The following is a 20995-nucleotide window of genomic DNA, read 5'->3' on the forward strand; positions in this document are numbered from 1 at the left end:
GTTATTGTGTCCATCTACAACTAAAACAAATTTTTAAAATGCTTTAAAAAAATAAACATCCGTCAACAATAAAAAATATGTACAAAAATCTTTTTTTAAATTACCTCAAAATAGATCAAAGACCTAAATGTAAAACTTCATGACAATGGATTCAACAATGATTTTTTGGCTATAATACCAAAGGTCACAGGCTACAAAACAGACAAATTGTATTTCTCGAAAATTTAAAAAGTATGTGCATCAATAGATACTATCAACAGTAAAAAAAAAAGAAAAGAAAGAATAGAAAGGAAAGAAAGAAAAGCAATCCATAGAGTTGTAGGAAATATTTGCAACTCAGGTATCTGATAAGGGATATATGGTGGTGGAGGGGGAGACAGAGTGTGTGTGTGTGTGTGTGTGTGTGTGTGTAAGAATTCCTAAAACTCAACAATGAATCAATTAAAATGGGCAAAGGACTTGAATTAGACATGTTTCCAGAGAAGATATAGGAATAACCAAAAAGCACATCACTAGTCACTAAGAAAATGCAAATTCAAACTACAATAAGATACTACTGTGTTATACCCATTAGGATGGTTACTATCAAAAGAAAAAAAAAAAGCAGAAAATAAGCCAGGTGATGTGGTGTAAGCCTATAATCCCAGCAGCTCAAGAAGATAAAGAAAGAGGAGTGCAAGTTCTAAGCCAACCTCAGCAATTTTGTAAGTCTGTGTCTCAAGATAAAATTTAAAAGGGGCTGAGGATATAGATAATTCTGTGGTAGAGCACCTCTGGGTTTGATCCCCAGTACCACACATCCCAAAATAAATAAGGAGAAGGAGGAGAAGGAGGAGGAGGAGAAGGAGGAGGAGAAGGAGGAGAAGGAGAAGAAGAAGAAGAAGAAGGATGATGGTGGGGCTCAAAAAATTAAAAATAGAATGACATAATTCAGCAATGTCACTTCTAGATATATACCCCATATCGTTGCAAGCAGGGTCACAATGAAATATTTTTACATCCATGTTCATAGTATCATTAATCACAATAACCAAGAAGTGGCAGCAGCCCAATTTTCCAACTACAAATAAATAAACAAAATGTTGTGTGTCTGCGAACAATAAAATATTATTCAGCCTTAAAAAGGAAGGAAATCATGGCATATGCTACAACATGGATAAAATCTGAGGATCTAATGTTCAGTGAAATAACTTATCACCAAGTATGTATGACTCTACTTATAGGAGCTGTCAAATGCATGGAGAGTAGATTGGTGGTTTGCAGGGACTGGGGAGCAGGAACAGGGAATTATTGTTTAATGAGAACACAGTTTTGGTTTTAGAAGATGAAAAGTGTTTTGAAGATGGATGATGATGATGGTTGCACCACATAATGAATGTGTTTAATTTCACTGAACTGTATACTTTGAAATGAATGGAATGGTAAATTTTACATTACATGTATTTTACTTCAAAAGATTTGGGGGAAAAAGTGCATACTGTCATTCCTCATGGAATGATAGTGTTTGACTAGGCAGATGCTCTTACTCTAGGATTGATCAGAATGCCAACCCCTGGCAGTGTCCTGAGAACACATCTAAGAAATAATAAGAAAAAATAAGGAGAGAACATAAAAACGTAGTGTGGTACTCTTGGAACCAATTTTAGTGAATCATTCTCAAACTGTATGCGTCTTTCAGGATATTTTCAGTTTAAATACATTAATCTTGTAGTTTTCATTTAATATTTATGAGGTTTTTTGTTTTGTTTTGTTTTTGTGCTGGGGATTGAGTCCAAGGCCTTAAACATATTAGGTGTTATGGTTTAGATAGGAGGTATTGCCCAAAATCCCATGTGGGAGAAAATGCAGGGAATTTCAGAGAAATTAAATGATTGGGCTATGAGAGCCTTAACCCAAATCAGTGCATTAATCCACTGATAGGGATTAATTAACTGGGCAATAGCATAGGCAGGTAGGGTGTGGCTAGAGGAGATGGATCACTGGGGGTGTGCCTTTAGGGTATATATTTAGTCCCTGGTATCTGACTGCTGTGTGTTGAGTTGCTTTTCTCTGCCATGCCTTTTCACCATGATGTTCTGCCTCATCTCTGGTCCAGAGCAATAGAATAGTCATCTATGGATTGAGACCTCAAACCATAACCCGTAAATAAACTTCCCTCCTCTATGTTGTTCTTGTCAGGTCTTTTGGTCACAATGACAAAAATGCTGAGTAATATACTAGGCAAGGGGGCTGGGACTGTGGCATTGTGTTAGAGCTTGCCTTGCACACATGAGGCACTGGGTTTGATCCTCAGCACCAAATAAAATAAATAAGGTAGTAAAACAAAGGTATTATGTCCATGTTCAACTAAAAAAAAAAAAAAAAAAGCAGTAGACAAGGACTCTACCATTGAGCTACACCTCCCTTTCTATTTTATTTTGAGATGTGGTCTTGGCAAGTTGCCCAGGTTGGTCTCAAATTTGCAACCCTCCTGCATCCGCCTCCTGACTAGCTGGGATTATAGGAATATGCCACTGCACCCAGCCACTAGTGATTTTTTAAAAATATTTTTTTAGTTGTTGATGGACCTTTATTTTATTCATTTACTCATATGTGGTGCTGAGAATCGAACCCAGTGCTTCACACATGCTAGGCAAGTGCTCTACCACTGAGCCACAACCCCAGCCCCCATTAGTGGTTTTTAAACAATTTTTCAATCAATGTTTAAGTGGTGGTGGGGGGGGGGACAAGTAAAAAAGAAGTATCAGCAGACGTTTACTCTATTATATCCATAATATTTTCATTTGAATTCTTGGCTGAATTAGGGTGTGAGTATATAGAGAATTGTTTATTATACAACATAATTTATGAATCTTGAGCATTTATTGAAATGCTTTCTTTTTAGTTTTGAAAATTTCAAATATAAACCAAAATGAAGGGAAAACATGTACCTTCAGCATTAGACAAAGGTCTTGCTGGTAATCATACCCCAACCTCATGTCCTTCTTTTTTTTTTTTTTAAAGAAAGAGAGAGAGAGAGAGAATTTTTTAATATTTATTTTTTAGTTTTCGGCGGACACAACATCTTTGTTTGTATGTGGTGCTGAGGATTGAACCTGGGCCGCACGCATGCCAGGCGAGCACGCTATCGCTTGAGTCACATCCCCAGCCCCCTCATGTCCTTCTTATCACTTTTCCCAGTCTCCAGAACATCGAAGGGTCATCGCTTAGGAGGCCATGGAGTCCCAGGTTCACATGGTCATTTTCATCCCTCAGAAGCCTCACTTATCCAGGAGGTATGTTCCTGGGACAGCTCTGAATTTTTACTTTCCCATCCTGAACACGGAGACATTGCCATCTAATAATAGTAGACAGAAGTTCTCTGTGCGATTTATGTCTCTTTTAGTAGATGAGACAAGATACTAGATGAATGTCATATGTTTGAACTACATGGAAGGGTCAGGTAGGACTTGATCTACCCCAAAGAAGGACCATCCACAGGAATTTGATGTCCATTCCAGCAGCCAAACCAGGCCCAGCCTCAGCAACAATAATCAATGACCCAAAGGAAATAAGTTGGATTAGGAAATTAAAGTCCCCTTACCTACTTTTTTAGAAAAAAAGGAACAGAAACATGCTATTTTCCTAGTTTAGAATAAAAATTCTGGGTCCAGGGTGTAGCTTAGTGGTAGAGCACTTGCCTAGCATGTGTGAGGGTCGAAATTTCCAGCGCTGCAAAAGAAATGAAGACAAATCCCAAAGCACACTGTGAAGTTCAGCTAAAGCAGCCAAGAAGGTGGAGGATGGAGATGTCTTAATCCATTTTGTTGTAATTTATTTTAAAAAAAGAGAGAGAGAGAGGTTTATTTTGGCTCACATTTCTGGAGGCTGGCAAGTCCAAGATTGGGCAGCCACATCTGGTGAGGGCCTTATGCTTCTCAAATCATGGTTAAAAGCAGGAGGACAGGGGCTGGAGTTGTGCCTCAGTGGTAGAGTGCTTGCCTAGCATGCGTAAGGCACTGGGTTCGATCCTCAGCACCACATAAAAATAAACAAATAAAATAAAGGTATTGTGTCCATCTACAACTAAAAAGATATTTTTAAAAAAGCAGAAGGACCCCCCCCACACACACACACACAAAAAGCAGAAGAACAAGTGGGAATGTAAGCAAATCAACCCACTCCTGAGAAAAAGGTATTAGTCCCTCTTAGTGATCTAATCACCTCTTAAAGTCAATCAAATTTCATCATAAGTTTCAGAGGTGACAAACCATATTCAAACCAAAGCGAAAAAGGAGAAGGAAAAGGAGACACACCAGGATGGTGTCAAACGAGAGGAAGAGAGTTAAGGGCCCAGCAAGTCATTCTTCATATATGAGAGAACTTTCATTCAATAAAATTCACCCATTTTTGGCATACGGTTTTGTGAATTTTGAGAAGTTTTTGATGAAAGTTCCATTACCTGGTATAATTCTCTCATCCTGCTGTGGTTGGCCCTTCCCATGCCTGAAGCCCTTGGCACTGGCTTGTCTTTCGTCACTGTGGCTTTGCCCTTGTCCCACAGTGTGGTGCCTCCAGGGTCTGGCTTCTTTCACTCAATACGATGCATGGAGACACCTGCAGGTCGCCTGCCTCAGCAGTTCCTTCCTTTTCATTGCCAAGTTGTGTTCCAGGGACCTGTGTTCACCACCCACCTGCTGAGGCACACCTGGGTTGTGTCCTGATTTGGGCAGAGACTGCCATGGACCTTGAGCACATGTCTCTGTCTCTATGCTCCAAGCCTTGCCCGACCAACTTCATCACCTGCTGTGATGCCCCGAGAAGCAGCTGCCCACAGTGAACCTCAGGTGTGTGATACCTGATGCCTGAGCTGAGTGGCAGGCTGGGCTCTAGAGAAGACAAAGGTCCCCTTCACCCATCCCTTCCCTGGTCTTGATTCTGCTGAGCCCCTTTGTCCCTACACCCCCAGGAGGTCTAGCCATCCTGAGGAAGTTATCTCTCCCTCCCTATGGAACTTATGGAACTTAAGCCTTTTCAGAGCATAAGTTGTATCTCTCGCCATCTGGCATTGTGTGACATGACCATGATTTGACTTTGGTCACCCATGGCTCTACACCTTTGCCTGAGCAAGGGCAGGCTGGATCCTTCCTGAGCAACTAAGTGGCTTTGTTGTCCTCCTCCTAAAGATTCAGTCCATAACTAAACTTTAGAGTACTGCACTATGGAAAAGAGGGGACAGAAAGTTTCAGAGCGGAGGCACACAGCCAGGCCACAAGTATCAAGGAGCTCTGTCTGGGAACTCTGCCATTCTAGGGAAGACACTGGGCTTTGCAGATGATCTCAGAGGTGCCAACATCATGGTTGGTGCTAACTAACCTCCATCCACACCTGCCCCATCTATACCTTCTGCTCTGGAACCAGCAGGACTTGCCAGGGTCAGGGGTACTTGGAGATGTCATCTCCAGGGGATGGCACTAATAGTCCTCTGCCCCCTTTAGGGCTATCAGCCTTCTTAACCCCTTGACACTATCCCATTGCAACCATCCTCCCTTTGACACTGGACTCCCAAGTCCAGGCCTGGTGACTTCATTGGCAAGTCTAGTTCTACCTGGATAGGGGGAAACCTGCAGAGATCACCCCAAAGCACCCTTGATCCAGAAAAAGAAGTAACTCCTATAGGGAGCAGCAGCTATGTGCCAAGTGAGACTTGGGGGGCTCCTGGGATCAGAATATTTAGTACTGAACTATTGGCTTATCCATATCATGGGTAGCTATTTAGTACTGAGCTATTGGCTTGTCCATAGCATGGGTAGCTCTCTGGGAAGGTCCATACAGGCCTCTCCACTGTGGCCCTGTGACTCCTTGCTTAATGACTCTTTGTGAGGGGGCCTCCCTCTATCTCTGGCTCAACCCACCAGATACCAGGAGAAACCCCCAACTTAAATGACAACCATAGCTGTCTCTAGGGTTTGCCAAATGCCTCTGGGAGATTTGTCTCCTGTTAAAAAGTACTGGCTAAGGAGTTGGTGATGTAACTCAGGATAGAGCACTTGCCTAGCATATGCAAGGTCCTAGGTTCAGTCCCCAGTACTGCAAAACAAGCAAACTAAAAACAATAACTAAAAATAAAAACCTGGGGCTGGGGATGTGGCTCAAGCAGTAGCGCGCTCGCTTGGCATGCGTGCGGCCCGGGTTTGATCCTCAGCACCACATATAAACAAAGATGTTGTGTCCGCCGAAAACTAAAAAATAAATATTAAAAATTCTCTCTCTCTCTCTCTCTAAAAAAAAAATAAAAATAAAAAAAAATAAATAAATAAAAATAAAAACCTAGTTTAGAGACAGGGAAGGATTGGTCAATTCAAGATGAACCCAAGTGACAAATTTGCCATTTTAATCCTTTTTAAGTGTCACTGAGTCAATTTACACTGTCATGCAGCAGTCACCACCATCAATCTCCAGAATTTGTTATCTTGCAAAACCGAAACTTTGCAAGATAACCATTAAGCAGTTCCATTCTTCCCTTTCCCCTAGCCCCTGGCACCCACCATTCTACTTGCTGTCTCTACAGACTCACCTACTCTAGGTGCCTCATATATGTGAAGTTATACAGTATTTGTCCTTTTATGACTGGATTATTTCACTGAGTATAATGTCAAGTTCATCTGTGTTGTAGCATTTGTCAGCATTTTCTTCCTTTTTAAGATTGTTTAAGAGTCCATTGTGTCACTAGACCCCAGTTTGCTTATTTTGCTTTTTCATCTGTTGATGAACACTTGAGTTGCTCTATCTGTTTGTTATCGTGAATAATGCTGCTATGAACATGGGTGTGTGCACTTCTATTTAAGTCCCTGCTTTCAATTGTTCAGGGTATACACCCAGCAGTGGCCTTGCTGGATCATATGATAATTCTGTTTTTAATTTTTTGAGGGACCACAGTGGCTGCACTGTTTTACATTCCCAACAATAGTGCATAAGAATTTCAGTATCTCCACATCCTTTATATTGAAAAAAAAAAAGTAACCATCTTAATGGGTGTAAGATGGTATCTTATCCAGGTATTTTTATTCAGGAGAAATCATGTGATAGGATCTCTGTCTTCCAGATATTTAAATTCTTATTGAAGATGAGACATGTGAGACATGTGTCCGAGAAACACCTGAAATCAAAGGAAACAGCTGCTGAAGGCAGAGGAGGTAGGTGGAATTTAAGAAGCAGATCAGCCTCACTGCCTGAGCAAAGAGGCTACAATGGCCCTTGGTGTCCTGGCCAACCCCAAGACCTTTCCTGGCAGCATCCTCCTAAGCGTTCCTGGAAGTCTGGAGGCTCTGTGAGTAGTCTTGAGATTCAAGAGAGCAGGTGGTGGCTGGAAAATAGAGGCCCAGCCCTGCAATAAACTTCCTGGGCTGTGATCTAGGTGTCCAGCTCTCCTGAAGTAGGTCCTGATTATGGTCCTGGGCCCTGCTTTTAAATGCTACTCCACACAGATTGGCTGCTCAGATGGATGGAGGGCATGACCATTAGAGACAAGGAGGACCACCCAGCTGAACAGAAGGGACCACTATGAAATGCCTCCATTGGGTGCTAGGGAAATGCCAGTGGCAGTCCTATTTGAAACGAGTTCCTTTTCAGCGGGTGATGGTGTCTTGGGATGTATGTGTTCGTGTCCACCTTGTGACTCTGCCACAGAGTATGACCTGCTTGTTCCCCACTCTGCCTCTGTGACCTCTGCGGCTCTGTCCCCCACCTCTGTCTCCCTCCAGGCTGTGTCCCAAATGCTGAGGTAAAGCCCTGAGCCCTTAACCTGGGGCGGCCTCTCCTTCCCAAGGCTCAGCCCCTATAAGTTATCCCAGGAGGCAGCACTTTCTAAAGCTTTCTGAATGGTCAGCTGCATCTCGGTGAAGCTGCTCATTTGTCTTCATCCCTTAAGTCTTTACTCATTGTCATCAGAAGGGTGACCATTTGCATGGAAGTGGCTGCTTTCATATTTTGCTTCGGTCCAACAGCTCGCAACAGCTCTGAATCTGCAAACCTACAATGACACTGCCTGCCACTCTGTGCTGTCTAGGCTTCTGCAGGCACAGCCCCAGCCTCACCTGTAGACCTAGCAGGAGCTGGCCAGAAAGGGGAAGCTCTCGGGGACAACAAGGAAAAGGTCCCGTGTCCCCAAGTCTACCAGGCTGTCCCTTATCACTAAGGAGACCTGGTGGGGGGAGGGGGCAGTAGCTTTGGAGACCTAGCACTGCAATGTAGATCCCTGATGTGCCCTGGGGGATGTACTGACTGATGGTGAAAAATTCAAGCTGTGACCCCTTGCAGCCAGGTGGTCTTGGGGAGCTCTGGCTATCATTACCACTCCACTGTATGACAATATTACAAGAGAAACTATTGGGGAAAGGTCTAGAAAACCCATGTGAATAAAAGGTAGGTTTAGAAATGGGAGTGGGAATGTTGAAATGAATTGAGGGTAGAATGGGAAAGAGGGGTGAAAAGTAGACAGGGAAGACTGGGTTTGCACAGGGAGAAGGTCCCAAGAAATGACGTGAGAAGCCTTGTCTCAGAAGGTCATGGGCACTTGGGAGCCCCAATTGCAAGAAGGTCTCCCAGGATGCAATGCTGCCCTAGAGCTGCTCCCTCCTCAGCCAGGGAACATAAATTTGTGCCTGAAAAGGTAGCCATTTTCCTCAATTCTGGCATCGATCAGCTATAATTGTGCCATCATTTCATGTGTGACCAAGACTTTTCTAGTTAGACTGAGACCCTCAGCCCTTTAATTAAGATGTCTCCCAACTTTAGAACTGTTGAAATGTGAGTGCTTGCCTATCATGCACAAAGTCCTCAGTTCAATCCCCAGCATGGCAAAAACAAAGCAAAATAAAATAAGCACAAGAAAAAACCTGTCCATATCACAATCAGTGCAATGGGGTGATGCACCCCAATCCTTCCCCAGTAGGGGGTCTATGCTGCAGGGAAAGTACTGGGCTGGCCCAAAGCAGGGGAATGGGGGTGGATACTACAGGAAGTGGGGATTAAGTGTGGACTTGTATAATTAAAAGCTGATAAAAGATGTCAACAATGCCATCTTTCCTTATAATTAAGAATATAGGGCTGAGGTTGTGGCTTAGCGGTAGAGCACTCACCTGGCATATGTGGGGCACTGGGTTTGATCCTCAGCACCACATAAAAATAAATTTTAAAAAGGTATTGTGCCCATCTACAACTAAAAAAATATTTTTTAAAAAGAATATAATTTAATTACTGTTATTAAAACCTAAACCACTGCCCCATATGGGCTGCTTTTAGCAGAATACCTTTGGTTCTGCGGTTTTCCATACAGACCCCGCAGCCATTAACAAAGAGCCACGGAGTGTCCAGACTTCATCTTATGAGCCCATCAGGTTTGAAGTAATACAACAAGCAGGAGAGGGAATTGAATCAAAGGCACAGTTTTTGTTTGTTTGTGGTTTTTTTGCTTGTTTGTTTGTTTTGTTTTAATACAGAAAATGTGTGAAGTAGCACCAGGAAAAAGGTCCCATTCAGCCTTGTAAGGACTAGGTACTGCATGGCACGCCCTGGGGCCATGTACTTGCTTAATCTGAGGCCAAGCCCAGGGCAGAACATAGAAGTCACTTGAGGGGTGAAGAAGGAGGGTGCAGATGCTTTGGGTGAGCCTAGATAGAGCTTTAGAGAAGCACACAGCCTCACTAGAACTCACACAGTAGAGGAAACAAAAAACATGAATGTTTTCCCCAGCCAGAGGGCACTCCCCTATGCACATGGCTCATGTTGACCTTCACTGTTTGCATGAGAGATTCCCTGAACAGGGCAGAGCTCAGCACCACAGTGTGAAGGGGAAACTGAGGCACAGATCCTCTAGAACACAGGCTGCTCCCTGTTGATCCCACTGACACCACTGGCATCATCCCTTTTTTCTAGAAGATCCACCAGCACATGGCCCTTCTCACTTGACCCTGGCCACTCTGGTCTGCTTAGTGCTTGGCAACTGTCGCCACATGGAATTCTCTGGTTTAAGGCCTGCTTTGATCTGGGGTACACCTGGAGTTCAGTGTCTCATCCTCACACAGTTGTCATCACATGGGTCCTACACACTCTGCGAATTTCCCCAGCTGGTGGGCACTCCCCTGGTGGGGGCTACATGCCCACAGTGGACAAAAGTTTCTCCCCCTCTACATCTGGAGATGCCCCCAAGCAGACTCCCCTCATTTTGCAGCTTAATCCTGCAGCAAGCCTGCCTCTTTTCCCCAATACTTCCCTGGGAGACTCTAACCAGCCCCTCCAGATAGTGCCGAGTTCCCATCCTTACTTAGACAAGGGTGCCAATGCAGAGCAAGAGGCTGTGAAGGTCCCTGGCAGGCTGCATGTAGCTCTGGGCTTGGTCTCGTCTTCCCCCACTTAGTCAAGAGTTGATCTATTTCCCAAATTGAGTGTCTACTATTTTCTGAAGGGTTTTGAGGCATGAATAAGAGACTGGACTCTCTATGGTGCCTTCTGGTTTAAGCATTCATCCTCCCAAGTCTTGGCAGCTGGACATCTGGAAACAGACTAAGGGAGAAGAATGCAGCCTGTGGACCAACGAAAATGCTTGGGGGAGTCCAATAACAGGGATGTGAGTGAGGAACCCACAAGTGAGAAAACCCCATCACACACACACACACACACACACACACACACACACACGACAGCACAACAGCTCACAGAAGGACAGGGCAAATGTTCATAGAGAAACCTAAGGTGAGAGAAAAAAGGAGTCACTCAGTCTGCTCTGGCTCCTATGATAAATTGCCACAAACCAGGTGACTTATAAATAATGGATATTTTTGTCTCATAGTCCTGGAGGCTGGAAGTCCAAGATCGGGGTGGCAGTATGGTTGGTTCTGCTGGATTGATATGAATGCTTTCTCTCTGTTTTCACATGGCAAAAGGGATATGAGAATTCTCTGGGGCCTCTTTTATGGGATACTCTTATGGGAACCTCATGAATGGGTTCATGAGGGCCTAAACCCTGACCAAATTACCTTCCAAAGGCTCCACCTTGAAACACTAGGGTGGGGACACAAACTTCAGCAATCACAGAAAAGAAACTGCTAGAAAGCTATTTCATAGAAGAATTAAAGGCTCTTCAGAGCAACTGCCCACAGGGATGTCAGCTCCACAAGTGTAGCAGCCAGGGCAGTGACCAGACAGCACCGAAAGCTGGTAGGTACTCACCAAGCACTTGTTTAAGGAAAGAATGAAGGAGGGATGATCAACATGGGGGAGATACACAAATGCATCATGGAGTTGAAACTGCCAGCCACAGGACATCCTGTTATATTCTTCAATTTACTAGAGGTTCTCAGACAAATTCATGCTTGGGGGGTAGGGGAGAAAAAAACATGTCTTTGGGGGCCATTACCCAACACATGGTACTCCCTCATCTGACACAGCCAGTGAGGTGACCCTCAGCACCTGAGCCATTGAGCATTTGGAATGGGGCCAGTGAGGACCTGAATATTTAATTTTACTCTAAGCCATTAAAATGTTAAGTGACCACATGTAGCTAGTGGTATCTCAGTTAAGACAGCAGGGTGATTCTTTGTCTTCACTGGCCATCACAGTGGGAACAGGCAGGTCTGTACAAGGCCAACAAGCTCCACCCCTATTTACAAACACTGAGTGCTATTATTTGTGCAAGAGACAGTTTTTTATTGCTTTAGTTTTGAATGAAACCAAAGCAGAGGCCTCTCTAATGACAGCTCTTTTCCTGGTGTCCCCCTGGAACACTGTGGGTGTTGAAAAGTGTGGAACAACTGCATTCCACTGCCGAGAGGGGAAGGCCCATAGTCCTCTGCAAGGCAAACCCCAATCTGCCACTCCTGGGAGGGGTATGGTGCAAACAGGTAATCACTGCTCCAAGTAGAAGCCCACTGTCACATGGAGGTAACCCAAAGAGAGAGCTATAACTGAAGGTAGGGTGAGAAGCAGGACTCAGAAAGGTATATCCGCAGCTACCCTTAGAAGAAGGTCGCTGAAGCTGTGTCCATGGAGCCTGCTGGCCACTTTGGGCAGACCTATAGAAGTCTTCATGTCCTGGTACTATAAATGTGCCCTTAGAAGCTGTGGGTGGGTCTGGCCACCCCCTCCCTTCCCAGATTTGCCTCATGGGAATTGTTCCTGCCTTCTAATTACTGAACTTCACTGCATAAGGGTGAACACAGCCTGAAACAGGTCCAGTTCAGGGTCAACATATGGAAATGCCTGGGTGTGCCTTTGGAGAGGTGATACCAGGGCTGCCACTGCCATTTGGGAGCAATAATAAACCCAGCAGCCTAAGAAGGAGCAATTGCCACAGATACACTAGGACAGAAAGGAGGGATAGAACCTGGCCACGTGCATTTCCTGTTCATCTTGTGTCCAAGTTAGCCTTGATGTTGACCTGGCTGTCAGCTTTTCCTGCTTGGTTTCAGGAAGGGAGGGATCAAAGGGTTCCTCTAGCCCATCCCTGGTGTTGAGTTAACAGGGAGAGATCTCTCAGGCACCTGGCCTGGGAAAAATGCTTCACAGGCGAGTTTTAAGATGACTCATGACCACTGTCATTGTGCCCCCTGTCCTGGTCATACCGTGGGGACATTCACAGTGAATAAAGTCAATAAACAGGGGAAAATGCAGGCCTGGGCTGGGGCTGGGCCAGGGAAGTGCTACAAGAGCAGCACTGCCTGTTTGTCTTTCCACAATCCCATCCGGGTCAAGGGCTTCTCCCTTTCCCAGGCCACATGTTCTGTGTCCTGTCATGATCATCCCAGCTTCCATGGAAAGGCATGCAGGACAAGTTCTGAAAATAGGTCAGGTCCAGCCTAAGTCCTAGAACAGTGACAACTTCAGGTGTGAAGATTTTAACTAAAAAGGACCTGGGGCTTGTACCAGCTCTGGGGATGTGGGATGAAGCTGACTCTCTGGCGGGTAATTGGGCCAGGAACAGGCGGAGGGAATGAGCCCAAACAGGATGGGGGAGTAACGGGACAGGAAAGGCAATGCAAGGACTTCATTCCCACTGCCCAGGGCCCTAGTGGACCTGACCTGGGGGCCTGTGGGGGCTGGGACTGAAGTCCTGAGTCACATCTAACTTGCTCTTCCTGAGATCTTCTGCAAGACCTATCTAACTCGACGCCAAAAAAAAAAAAAAAAAAAAAAAAAAAAAAAAAAAAACACCACACACACAGGCAGCTTCCAAAAGAAGCGAAACCATTTATCATCAGCGCCGGCGCGGTATCTACAGTATCTACACATATCTACATGTATCTACACCGCCTGCAGGCGGAGCTCTTGGGTCGTCTACATTGCCACTACCAGCGGGACGGAGTCGTTGCGGTCTCGCGGTCTTGGGGAAAACAATAAATACCACTTCCTTCCATCTCCGACCGGGCGCTTTGGCACTGTCGGGCGGGATCCCCCGTGGCCCTTGGGGCTGGGAAAGGAACCCTGTTTACTCCGGGGTTGAAGTGACCGGATAGTCCTCGGGGCTGGAGGGTGGAGGACCCTAATGACTTCAAGGTTGGGGAAGGACAGGACCCGAGGTGGGCCCCGGGCCTGGGAGAAAGTGTCCTTTGATGGCCCTCAGGGCTGCGCGGGGCTTCCGTGGGTCAGGGCCCAGAGCGCAGTTGCGGCTTGCATTATCTGGGGCAGTAGTCGTAGGAGCCGGGCGGCGCAGCCCCAGCAGACGAGTACATGTTGGCGGCCGCAGCAGCGGCTGCCGCGGCTGCCGCGGCAGCAGCAGCTGGACTCACAGCAGGATGATGGTGGTGAGGGTGTGCGTGCGCGTGCGGGTGGTAGCCGTGGCCGCGCAGACCCGGTAGCGGGTAGGGCGCTGGCCGGCTCTTGGCCCCGAGGTAGTGGTCGTAGGCTGCGGCCGGATACTTGTAAGGGTGGTGGTGTAGGGGCTCCGATGCGCCGGGCGCTTCCAGGCGCAGCTCGGGGTGCGGGGGACTGGGTCGGCCTCCGGACGCGCCGGGCAGCTGGACGAGGCCGCCGGCGCCACCGGCTCCGGGCAGCGCGGGGCTCAGCACCCGGGCCAGCAGCTGCGGTGGATGCGCCGGGTCCCCGAGCATGGCTGACCCGCCCGCGTCGCGTTCGAATTCTCGCCGGACCTCAGCAGGGTCTGCGGGAGCGAACCGAGGGGGTGAGCGCAGCGAACTGGGACAACCGAGATGACTCCCCAAAGGCCCAGCCGGCGAGGAGGCGAGAGGCCGCGCTCGGGGCACTCCCGCCCCTACTCTGCGAACCTGCCGGAGACCCTGTGCCGCCTTCGTGCCGAGCCCTCCCCAGGGGCCCGAGCCCCTTCTCGGGCGGCAGCAAAGGGCAGGGAGCGCAGGCGGGGCTGCCTTCGGGCGGGCGGGCGTGTGCGCGCTTGCCCGCCGCCACCGCCGTTGTGCAACCGGCGCGAGGGCTGCAAGCGCCGCGGGGGTACAGGCGAGGCGGGGCGCGGCCGTCGACCTGGGATGGAACGCGCGCGAGTCCGCGGCCTGGATCCCAAGACCCCGGCCCTACCTTTCTCCGCACCGTTGGGCTGCGTTGGAGAGGCCACCGGGTTCCGCGAGCGCGCAAAGGCGCTCATGAGCGGCAGCGCACCGGGCCGGTGATTCCGGGGCCTGTGAAAGGGGGCGGATCAAGTTGGAGCCCCAGCCAGGCGCCCGGGCACTCGCTTTCTGCTCGGAGGACACTCACCAGTCCTCAGGGTCGCAGTCCCGGAAGCCTTTGGCAAAAGGGTTGCTAGCAATCTTCAGCTGCGTGATCTGCAGGGAAGCCGGCAAGAGCAAGCTGCTGAAGTCCGGCAGCCCGCGGCCACCCAACCCCAGCGACAGCGAACAAGGGAGTGTTAGGAACCTCTCTGCGCTGCCGAGGCAAGAACCGGCCCTCCTCTATCCCATTCCCCATGGACATTTTGCCTCCTCTTGCATTAGGGGGACTGGAGAGCCTCCTCTCTCACTAGGAGACGATTCACTGCCCAGGGAGGGAACCCACTGCTTCTTAGGGTGCCCTCCTTGGTCCCAATAAATAAATGGATATGAAGACTTTGCGTCCTGGCTAGAATGGGAACGTGGTCACCTCTGGCCTCCAAGGCGCAGCAGGGGTATCTGAGCTGGCGCCCTAGGAATCTGAGTAAACCTAGGATCAGGCCCCTGATGGGGAGTTTCCGGAATGGTTTGGAAAACAAACTTTCTGGGGGCAGTGACAGTTGCTGCTACAGAGGTCAAGCTGATAGAAGGCTCGGCCAGCCTGGCAGAGGGAGGGAGCAATTTGAGGCCCTTGAAGGAGGGGTTGTGCTCTGTCAGGACCCACAACCTGCAGGTCTAAGCTGTCTATGACCCCAGGCATCGAATGTACCTTGCACTCCATTCCCAGAAATGTTGTATGTGCCCCTCCCCAGAACCTCCCTGCAGGTCCTCACCCTGTGGTTCTGGTAGGCAGTGACCGCAGTGAAGCGTGTCTCCTCGAATACAAAGGTTTTGAAGTTCTCCTCTGCATATTTCTCACTATCTTTGCGTGGGTCCACATAGACAACATGGAAGCGAGGCTGGTATCTGTGCATGGAGTTGAGAATAATCTAGAAGGCAAGGTGGAGGATTAGCTCCAGCGAAGGAGCTGGGACGGAGAATCACGGTGAAAGCTGGAAAACGGAATTTCCTTTGATAATTTGAGCAAAACCCTTAACTTCTGAAATGAGCCGTAAGACCCATTTGGGATCTCCTAAAAAGATAGCCCAAGTGACAAGTGATCAGGATTTATATTCTTTCCTTAGGTCCCCAGAAATTGCTGTGGGGCCTGTAGAGGGTGGTCGCTGTAGAGCAGAACTCAGCGTGAAAGCAGCCTCACTGGCCTGAATTCCACAGTCTCCTGCCCGCCCCACCTCCCCAAACCTGTCATCTGTCCTTTGCAAGTAAAGATCAGGGGATGAGGGAAGGGTAATCCCCTTTCCCAAGTCAGCAGCCTACCCCCTGACCAGAGGTCCATTCTCTGAAGCCTATCCTCTCTGATCAGTGAGGACTGCCAAGGGCCTGCAACAGGGACAGCTCGGATGCCTGGGGAGAAGGGATCGCTCACATGGCCATTGTCGTCCAGCAGGTTGTTGGTCAGCTTGAGCTTGTCGAAGGACACAATTTGCTTCATCCACTGTGCACCTTTGGCAGGTGAGTCAGGGTGGTAGTGCACTCGGCCCGGTGTGGCAGGGTCTGCCTTGCCAGCTACTAGCCAGGAGGAACTATGGAAGGCATACCTAGGGCAGCACCGGGGCAGGAGTCATGCCATACTGGGGTGAACCAACAGGATCTTACCCCATGTGCCAGTTGAACCCGGAAAGTGCCTCTGAGGAGTTTCTTCATCAGTGAAATCAAGCCGTCCAATGTCACATGGACTGGTAGTTTTCACAAGGGGATTGTGGAAAAACCAGAAAAATCCCACCAGCATACAAAATGAACGGGGAACCAGGGCCCCACCAGGATACCAGGAGAAGGTAGTGCTCCCCTTCTCTTCTCATTTCGCTGCACACGGGTCCGCCCTGTGCTAATGTGGTGGGAGGCTAGATTTGGCTTCACTGGCAGCCTCAGGCACAGGGCGGTCCAAATTCGCTTTATTAATTGCTGTTAATTGTCCGGGTAGCAGAGGCCCGCCCAGCATAATCTCTCCCAGCCACCCCACCTTTCCGGCCCAGCTCTGGGACCCAGCGTTCCCTGGAGATGGGGGAAGGGGACAAGGCGCTCTGGCACCTCCTGGGAGAGGGAGACCTGAGGAAACTGAGGGCTGCGCTTGACCCACCCTTCCCAGGCCGTGGAGGCCCAAGGGCATCAGAGCTGCCTCAGGCCTGAAGTTCGAGGGGTTCCCAGCTGTGTGACTTCCTGAGGCAGGTTCTGGAGAACAAGTGGGGAAGGGAGTTGGGTCCGATGGGGGCAGGGAAGAGAGCAGGCTGAGAATGTCAGTGGGGCAGCGAGCGCAGATGCCTGGGTGAATTCGGTGGTACTTGGAGTTAGCAGACATGAACCCACTGCTTCTTAGGGTGCCCTCCCTAGTCCCAAGCATATACAGCCAGCCCAAGTAGTCCCAAGGACTTGCTCACCGGTAGCGCTTGTCATCTACCGGCACAAAGTCCATGAGCAGCATGTAGTCAGCCATGGGGTCCATGCCGAAGAGCTTCACTTGGAACGTGGGGAACATTCGCCTAGAGATGGTGGAGCCTCAGGTCACCTCATTTGGAGGAGGACCAAACTACCCTACCTTGACTTGCGGGGGCACAGGCAGCACTCACTCAGCCCTTCCTTCTAGTTTCTTTCTGGTTGCGATGTTTGATCCAGCTCTCACTCAGCTGCTCTAACCCAAGTAGGCTCCTACCCTACCACGGGTAAGTGTAGCAGGTCCCTTTCTGTAACAGAAATGGCTAACCCAGCGCCGAATCTTGGAGTCCTAACCTTCTTCTGCCACCTTTGCCTGAGTAGACCCAACCTTGCCTTGTCGATTCCTTGGCACTCTGGCCCTAGCCTTGGCCAGGGTGCCAAAGGATCCCTAAGATGCAATCTCCAAGCTTCTCTGCCCTTGACAGAGCCTCCCCAGCTTGATCTAAGTGGCTCCCGGCTCCAACAAAGTGAAACCGGGCGGTCCACATAATTCTGAGGAGTCTTCGTTGCCTTTTGAACTGGGTCTATGGCTGCTCCCCAATCCCTCTGGAGAGGCTGAAGAGCTGGGTCTGTGGCTGTACCCCAATCCCTGACTCTTAGATCCTGGCCCAGTGCTGGAATCTCCCCACCGTCCTCTGGATTCAGGCAAGTTCCTGCTTCCTCAAGACCCACAAGCCCAGAAGCAGCTGCCCAGAACAGACTTTGCTTATGCCTTCATGGTTTCCCAATAGCTTCTCTTCTGGACCCTGACTCAGTGACAGATCAGGGCTCTTAAAAGGACCTTTTGCAACTCCTGGTTGGGCCACTGGCCATGGGCCAGCCCTGGCCTGATGGCGCAGAAGTACCAGTACTGACCCTGAAGGACAGCACAAGGCTTGGTCCCTTCTTGTCCTTCTCACTGCCTCCCCTCATAGGCAACTCCCTGCAGTCAGTGGGCAGAAAACAGATGCCAAGGGCCAGCACTCCAGGACAGGCCGCCTGCCACCCCCACACAAATCCTCTGCAAGTCCAGAGTTCTGCAGAATATTGTCTTCTAGGGTAAAGCCGACGACAAGGCCCTTGCTGGGTTGAGTTGGCCTGCACCAGAGGCCCAACCACTGTCCCCAGGAGGGCCTGTGTACACAGGGACAGCAAAGATCCTGAAGAAAATCCATGGAGCAGGAGATGAGGACAGACCCTAGGCTCCCCAGGGAAGACGGCTGTGGCAGGGAAACAGGAACCGCGAGAAGGCTTTGCAAACAGGCCCAGCGCTCCCCTTGGCTGTGCGGACACAGAGCTGGTGTGTACATTAGACACAGCCCAGCACCAGCCTTTGTCTACTGGTCAAATCGGGTGCATCTGCAAAACTTGTTCCCCTTCTCTCTCGGCCCTTAAAACAAATAGAGGCCAATTGAAAGGCGACGGCCCGGCTTGCGCAGAGCCAGGCCCGCAACTACCCGAAATTTAGGCCTGAGAAAACTGGGTAGCGAGTTCCACTGAACCAAGCACACTGTTTTAAATCTCTCCTAAAATCTTCCATACAATTGCTCAGCTTCTGTTCTTTATCTTGCCCGCATTGACTGAACTCCGGAACCCAAACAGGAGTTTCCTTTGAGGTGGGATCCACCAGGAACCTGCTGGGCGGCCTGGCCCTTAGTCTCGGCTGCCGGCCCCCAACTCAGTGCGCTCTAGCCCGCTGCTTCCCTGCGCGGCATCCTGGGGCTGCGGGTCGAACGGGCCTGTTCCGGGACTTCTCTCGCTACCCATGCTGTCCTCTCTCGCTCAGCACTACCCACGGCTATCGCCGGAGCCGGGACCACAGAGAGTAAAGGCGGCGACAAGGCCGAGAAGAGCTCGCAGGTGGCCGAGCCGCGCCCCCCACCCGGCTTTTAAGCCCCACTCTCGTGCGTCCGAACGAGGGGTGCGGTCCGTAAGTGGCAGCATATGGGGAGGGTAGCGGCGAGGGGAAGGGGCACCCTGACCTGCCGGCCTTGGTGACGATCATCTCGGTGCCCAGCTGATTGAACTCGTCCCACAGCGCCTTCATCTCCAGCTGCACGCTCACGCTGGCTACCTTCGCGTTCTTCTTCACCGGCGCCTTGGCGGCGGCCACGCAGCTGGCCCCGGGGCCCTCGGGCTCCGCAGTGGCGCTGGTGGCGGCCCCTGCGGCCGGCGCGAACGGGTAGGCGTGCGGCGGCGGCTGCGGCGGGCCGGGGGCTCCCGTGGCGGGGGCGGGGGCGGCGGCGCAAGGGTCGTAGCGCGGCGGCGGTGGATCGCGCGGCCCGTACGGGTCGGCGCCCGGCGACGCGGCGCCCGGGAAGCCCCCCGCGGCCCCCAGGCTGCTCAGGCTGCTGGCCGTGAAGGCTGCAACGTCGCAGAAGTGCGAGAGCTGAGTGAGCCACGGGCTGGACACGGCGGAGATCATGACCCGAGGGCCGCCGCCGCCGCCCCCGCCGCCGAGGTGAGCGCTGCCCCGCGCCGAGGGCCGAGTGGCGGGCGCAGCGCTTCGTGCGCCCGGGGCCGCGCCGCCCCACACCGCAGGCCGGCCCTGAGGAGGCGCCCCGCCCCGCCCCGCCCCGCGCCCCCCCTCCCGCGCCCAGACAATGGCTTCGTTCCCCTCCCCCGTCCCTTGCCCCTCCCCCTCTTTCCCCCCTCCCCGGCCCCCAACCCGCCCGCCCCGGCTCGCTCGGCCCGGGGCCCCCGACCGCCCGGACCGGCTCCCCGGAGCGCCGGGCTCGTCCGTGGCCCCTGCTCTGCCGCCCTCCCGCGTTGTATTTCTCCTTTTTCTGTTCCAGATTTTCTTTACCCAATTTATTTCTTTACCTTTGTCTCCCTTCGTTTAAGTTTTTCTTTCTAATCATCTTTCCATCTTCCAATCTCTCTTTATTTTTCTCGTTATTTTTAACTTTCTGCCTCTTTCTCTTTTTCCTGTCCCTTCCTTTGTATTTTATTTTTCATCACCCTTTGTCTTTCTGTTTTTGTCTACCATTTTTCTCTTGTTTCTGTATATTGTTATTCATGATTTCCCTTTCTTTTCTTTTTTTTTTTATGCTGGAGTCTTTTCCCTTTTTTATTTACTTTCTGTCATCAAATTTTCCTTCATTTTCTCTTCTCTTTCGTTCTTGATATCTTTTTATTTTAATCGTGTCTTTTTATCTTTCTTAAATTAAAGCCTTATAGGTTTTCTGTGATTTTTCCTTCCTCTTTTTTTCCTGTTACTTTTCCTCCTGACAGCCTCACCATTTTGTTTTTGTTTGTTTTTGTTATCCTTCCCTCTCCTTTTTCTGTATTCCCTGACTCCCTTGCAGTCTCTTCTCTCACCATCTTTTCTCCCACTTCTCCAAGCTCACGACCACCTCTTGATTCTCCTTACCGGGCTCCACTTGCCCTCTTCTGGGCCTATATCTAGCTGCGTGCCATTCTCTGAGTCTGGAGCCCCCAGACTGGTGGGCGGACAAGCTTTATAAGAGATGCCCATCCTTCCTCTCTGCTCCAGAGTCCCAACTTCAAGCCTGGAACCCACCCCACCGGGAGCTCCCTCTACCTACTCCGCGGCGGGCTCTCACGGCAGCGGAGACAGTGGGTTGGCGGGCAAGCCAGTGTAGACGCGGCCAAGAGGCTCACCTTCCATGTCCCTGGTGACCGTGCTGAAGTGCATCCCGGCCAGGGATCCTGGTAGCAGGAGAAACTTCGCCCGGTTGGAGGCCCCGGGGCCCCGGTGGGCGGTGCCCTCTGAAGCCTCCGCTGCAACCAGAGAGGCGATGCTGAACGCGCTGGCCCGAGGAGAAAGCGGGCTCCAAGCGTCCATAGGCGCCCGCCGGCCTGCCGGGCGCCGCCTCCGACTGCGTGCGCCCAGCCGCACCGCGCCCAGCCCA

The 20995-nt window shown here is 50.3% G+C and overlaps 1 protein-coding gene across 2 annotated transcripts; it reads right to left on the reverse strand.

The window, feature by feature from the left end:
- Positions 1-13412: 13412 nt before the first annotated feature.
- Positions 13413-20793, reverse strand: Tbx1 (T-box transcription factor 1). Of its 2 annotated transcripts, XM_034637366.2 has the most exons (8): positions 20745-20793; positions 19103-19484; positions 17087-17188; positions 16078-16249; positions 15425-15580; positions 14701-14768; positions 14524-14624; positions 13413-14134 (listed from the first exon to the last, which is right to left on the reverse strand). In XM_034637366.2, exons 1-8 carry the CDS (start codon positions 20776-20778, stop codon positions 13650-13652), a joined length of 1500 nt encoding a protein of 499 aa, XP_034493257.2. In that variant the 5' UTR covers positions 20779-20793; the 3' UTR covers positions 13413-13649. The 2 variants fall into 2 exon arrangements, with proteins under 2 accessions (XP_034493257.2, XP_027780151.1); XM_027924350.3 differs by lacking the exon at positions 20745-20793 and having other exon boundaries at positions 19103-19545.
- Between the last annotated feature and the right edge of the window lie 202 nt (positions 20794-20995).

Source organism: Marmota flaviventris, chromosome 1, assembly GCF_047511675.1.
Source record: "Marmota flaviventris isolate mMarFla1 chromosome 1, mMarFla1.hap1, whole genome shotgun sequence".
Classification (NCBI taxonomy): domain Eukaryota; kingdom Metazoa; phylum Chordata; class Mammalia; order Rodentia; family Sciuridae; genus Marmota; species Marmota flaviventris.

Bases quoted from the DNA above. Each gene is read 5' to 3' on its own strand.
- Tbx1 (XM_027924350.3), bottom strand. From the start codon at position 19,545: ATGATCTCCGCCGTGTCCAGCCCGTGGCTCACTCAGCTCTCGCACTTC. The intron at 14,625-14,700 runs GTGAGTGTCCTC...CCCCTTTCACAG, and splicing joins GACTGCGACCCTGAGGACTG to GCCCCGGAATCACCGGCCCG. The intron at 14,135-14,523 runs GTAGGGCCGGGG...TCGCTCCCGCAG, and splicing joins GCCCAACGGTGCGGAGAAAG to ACCCTGCTGAGGTCCGGCGA.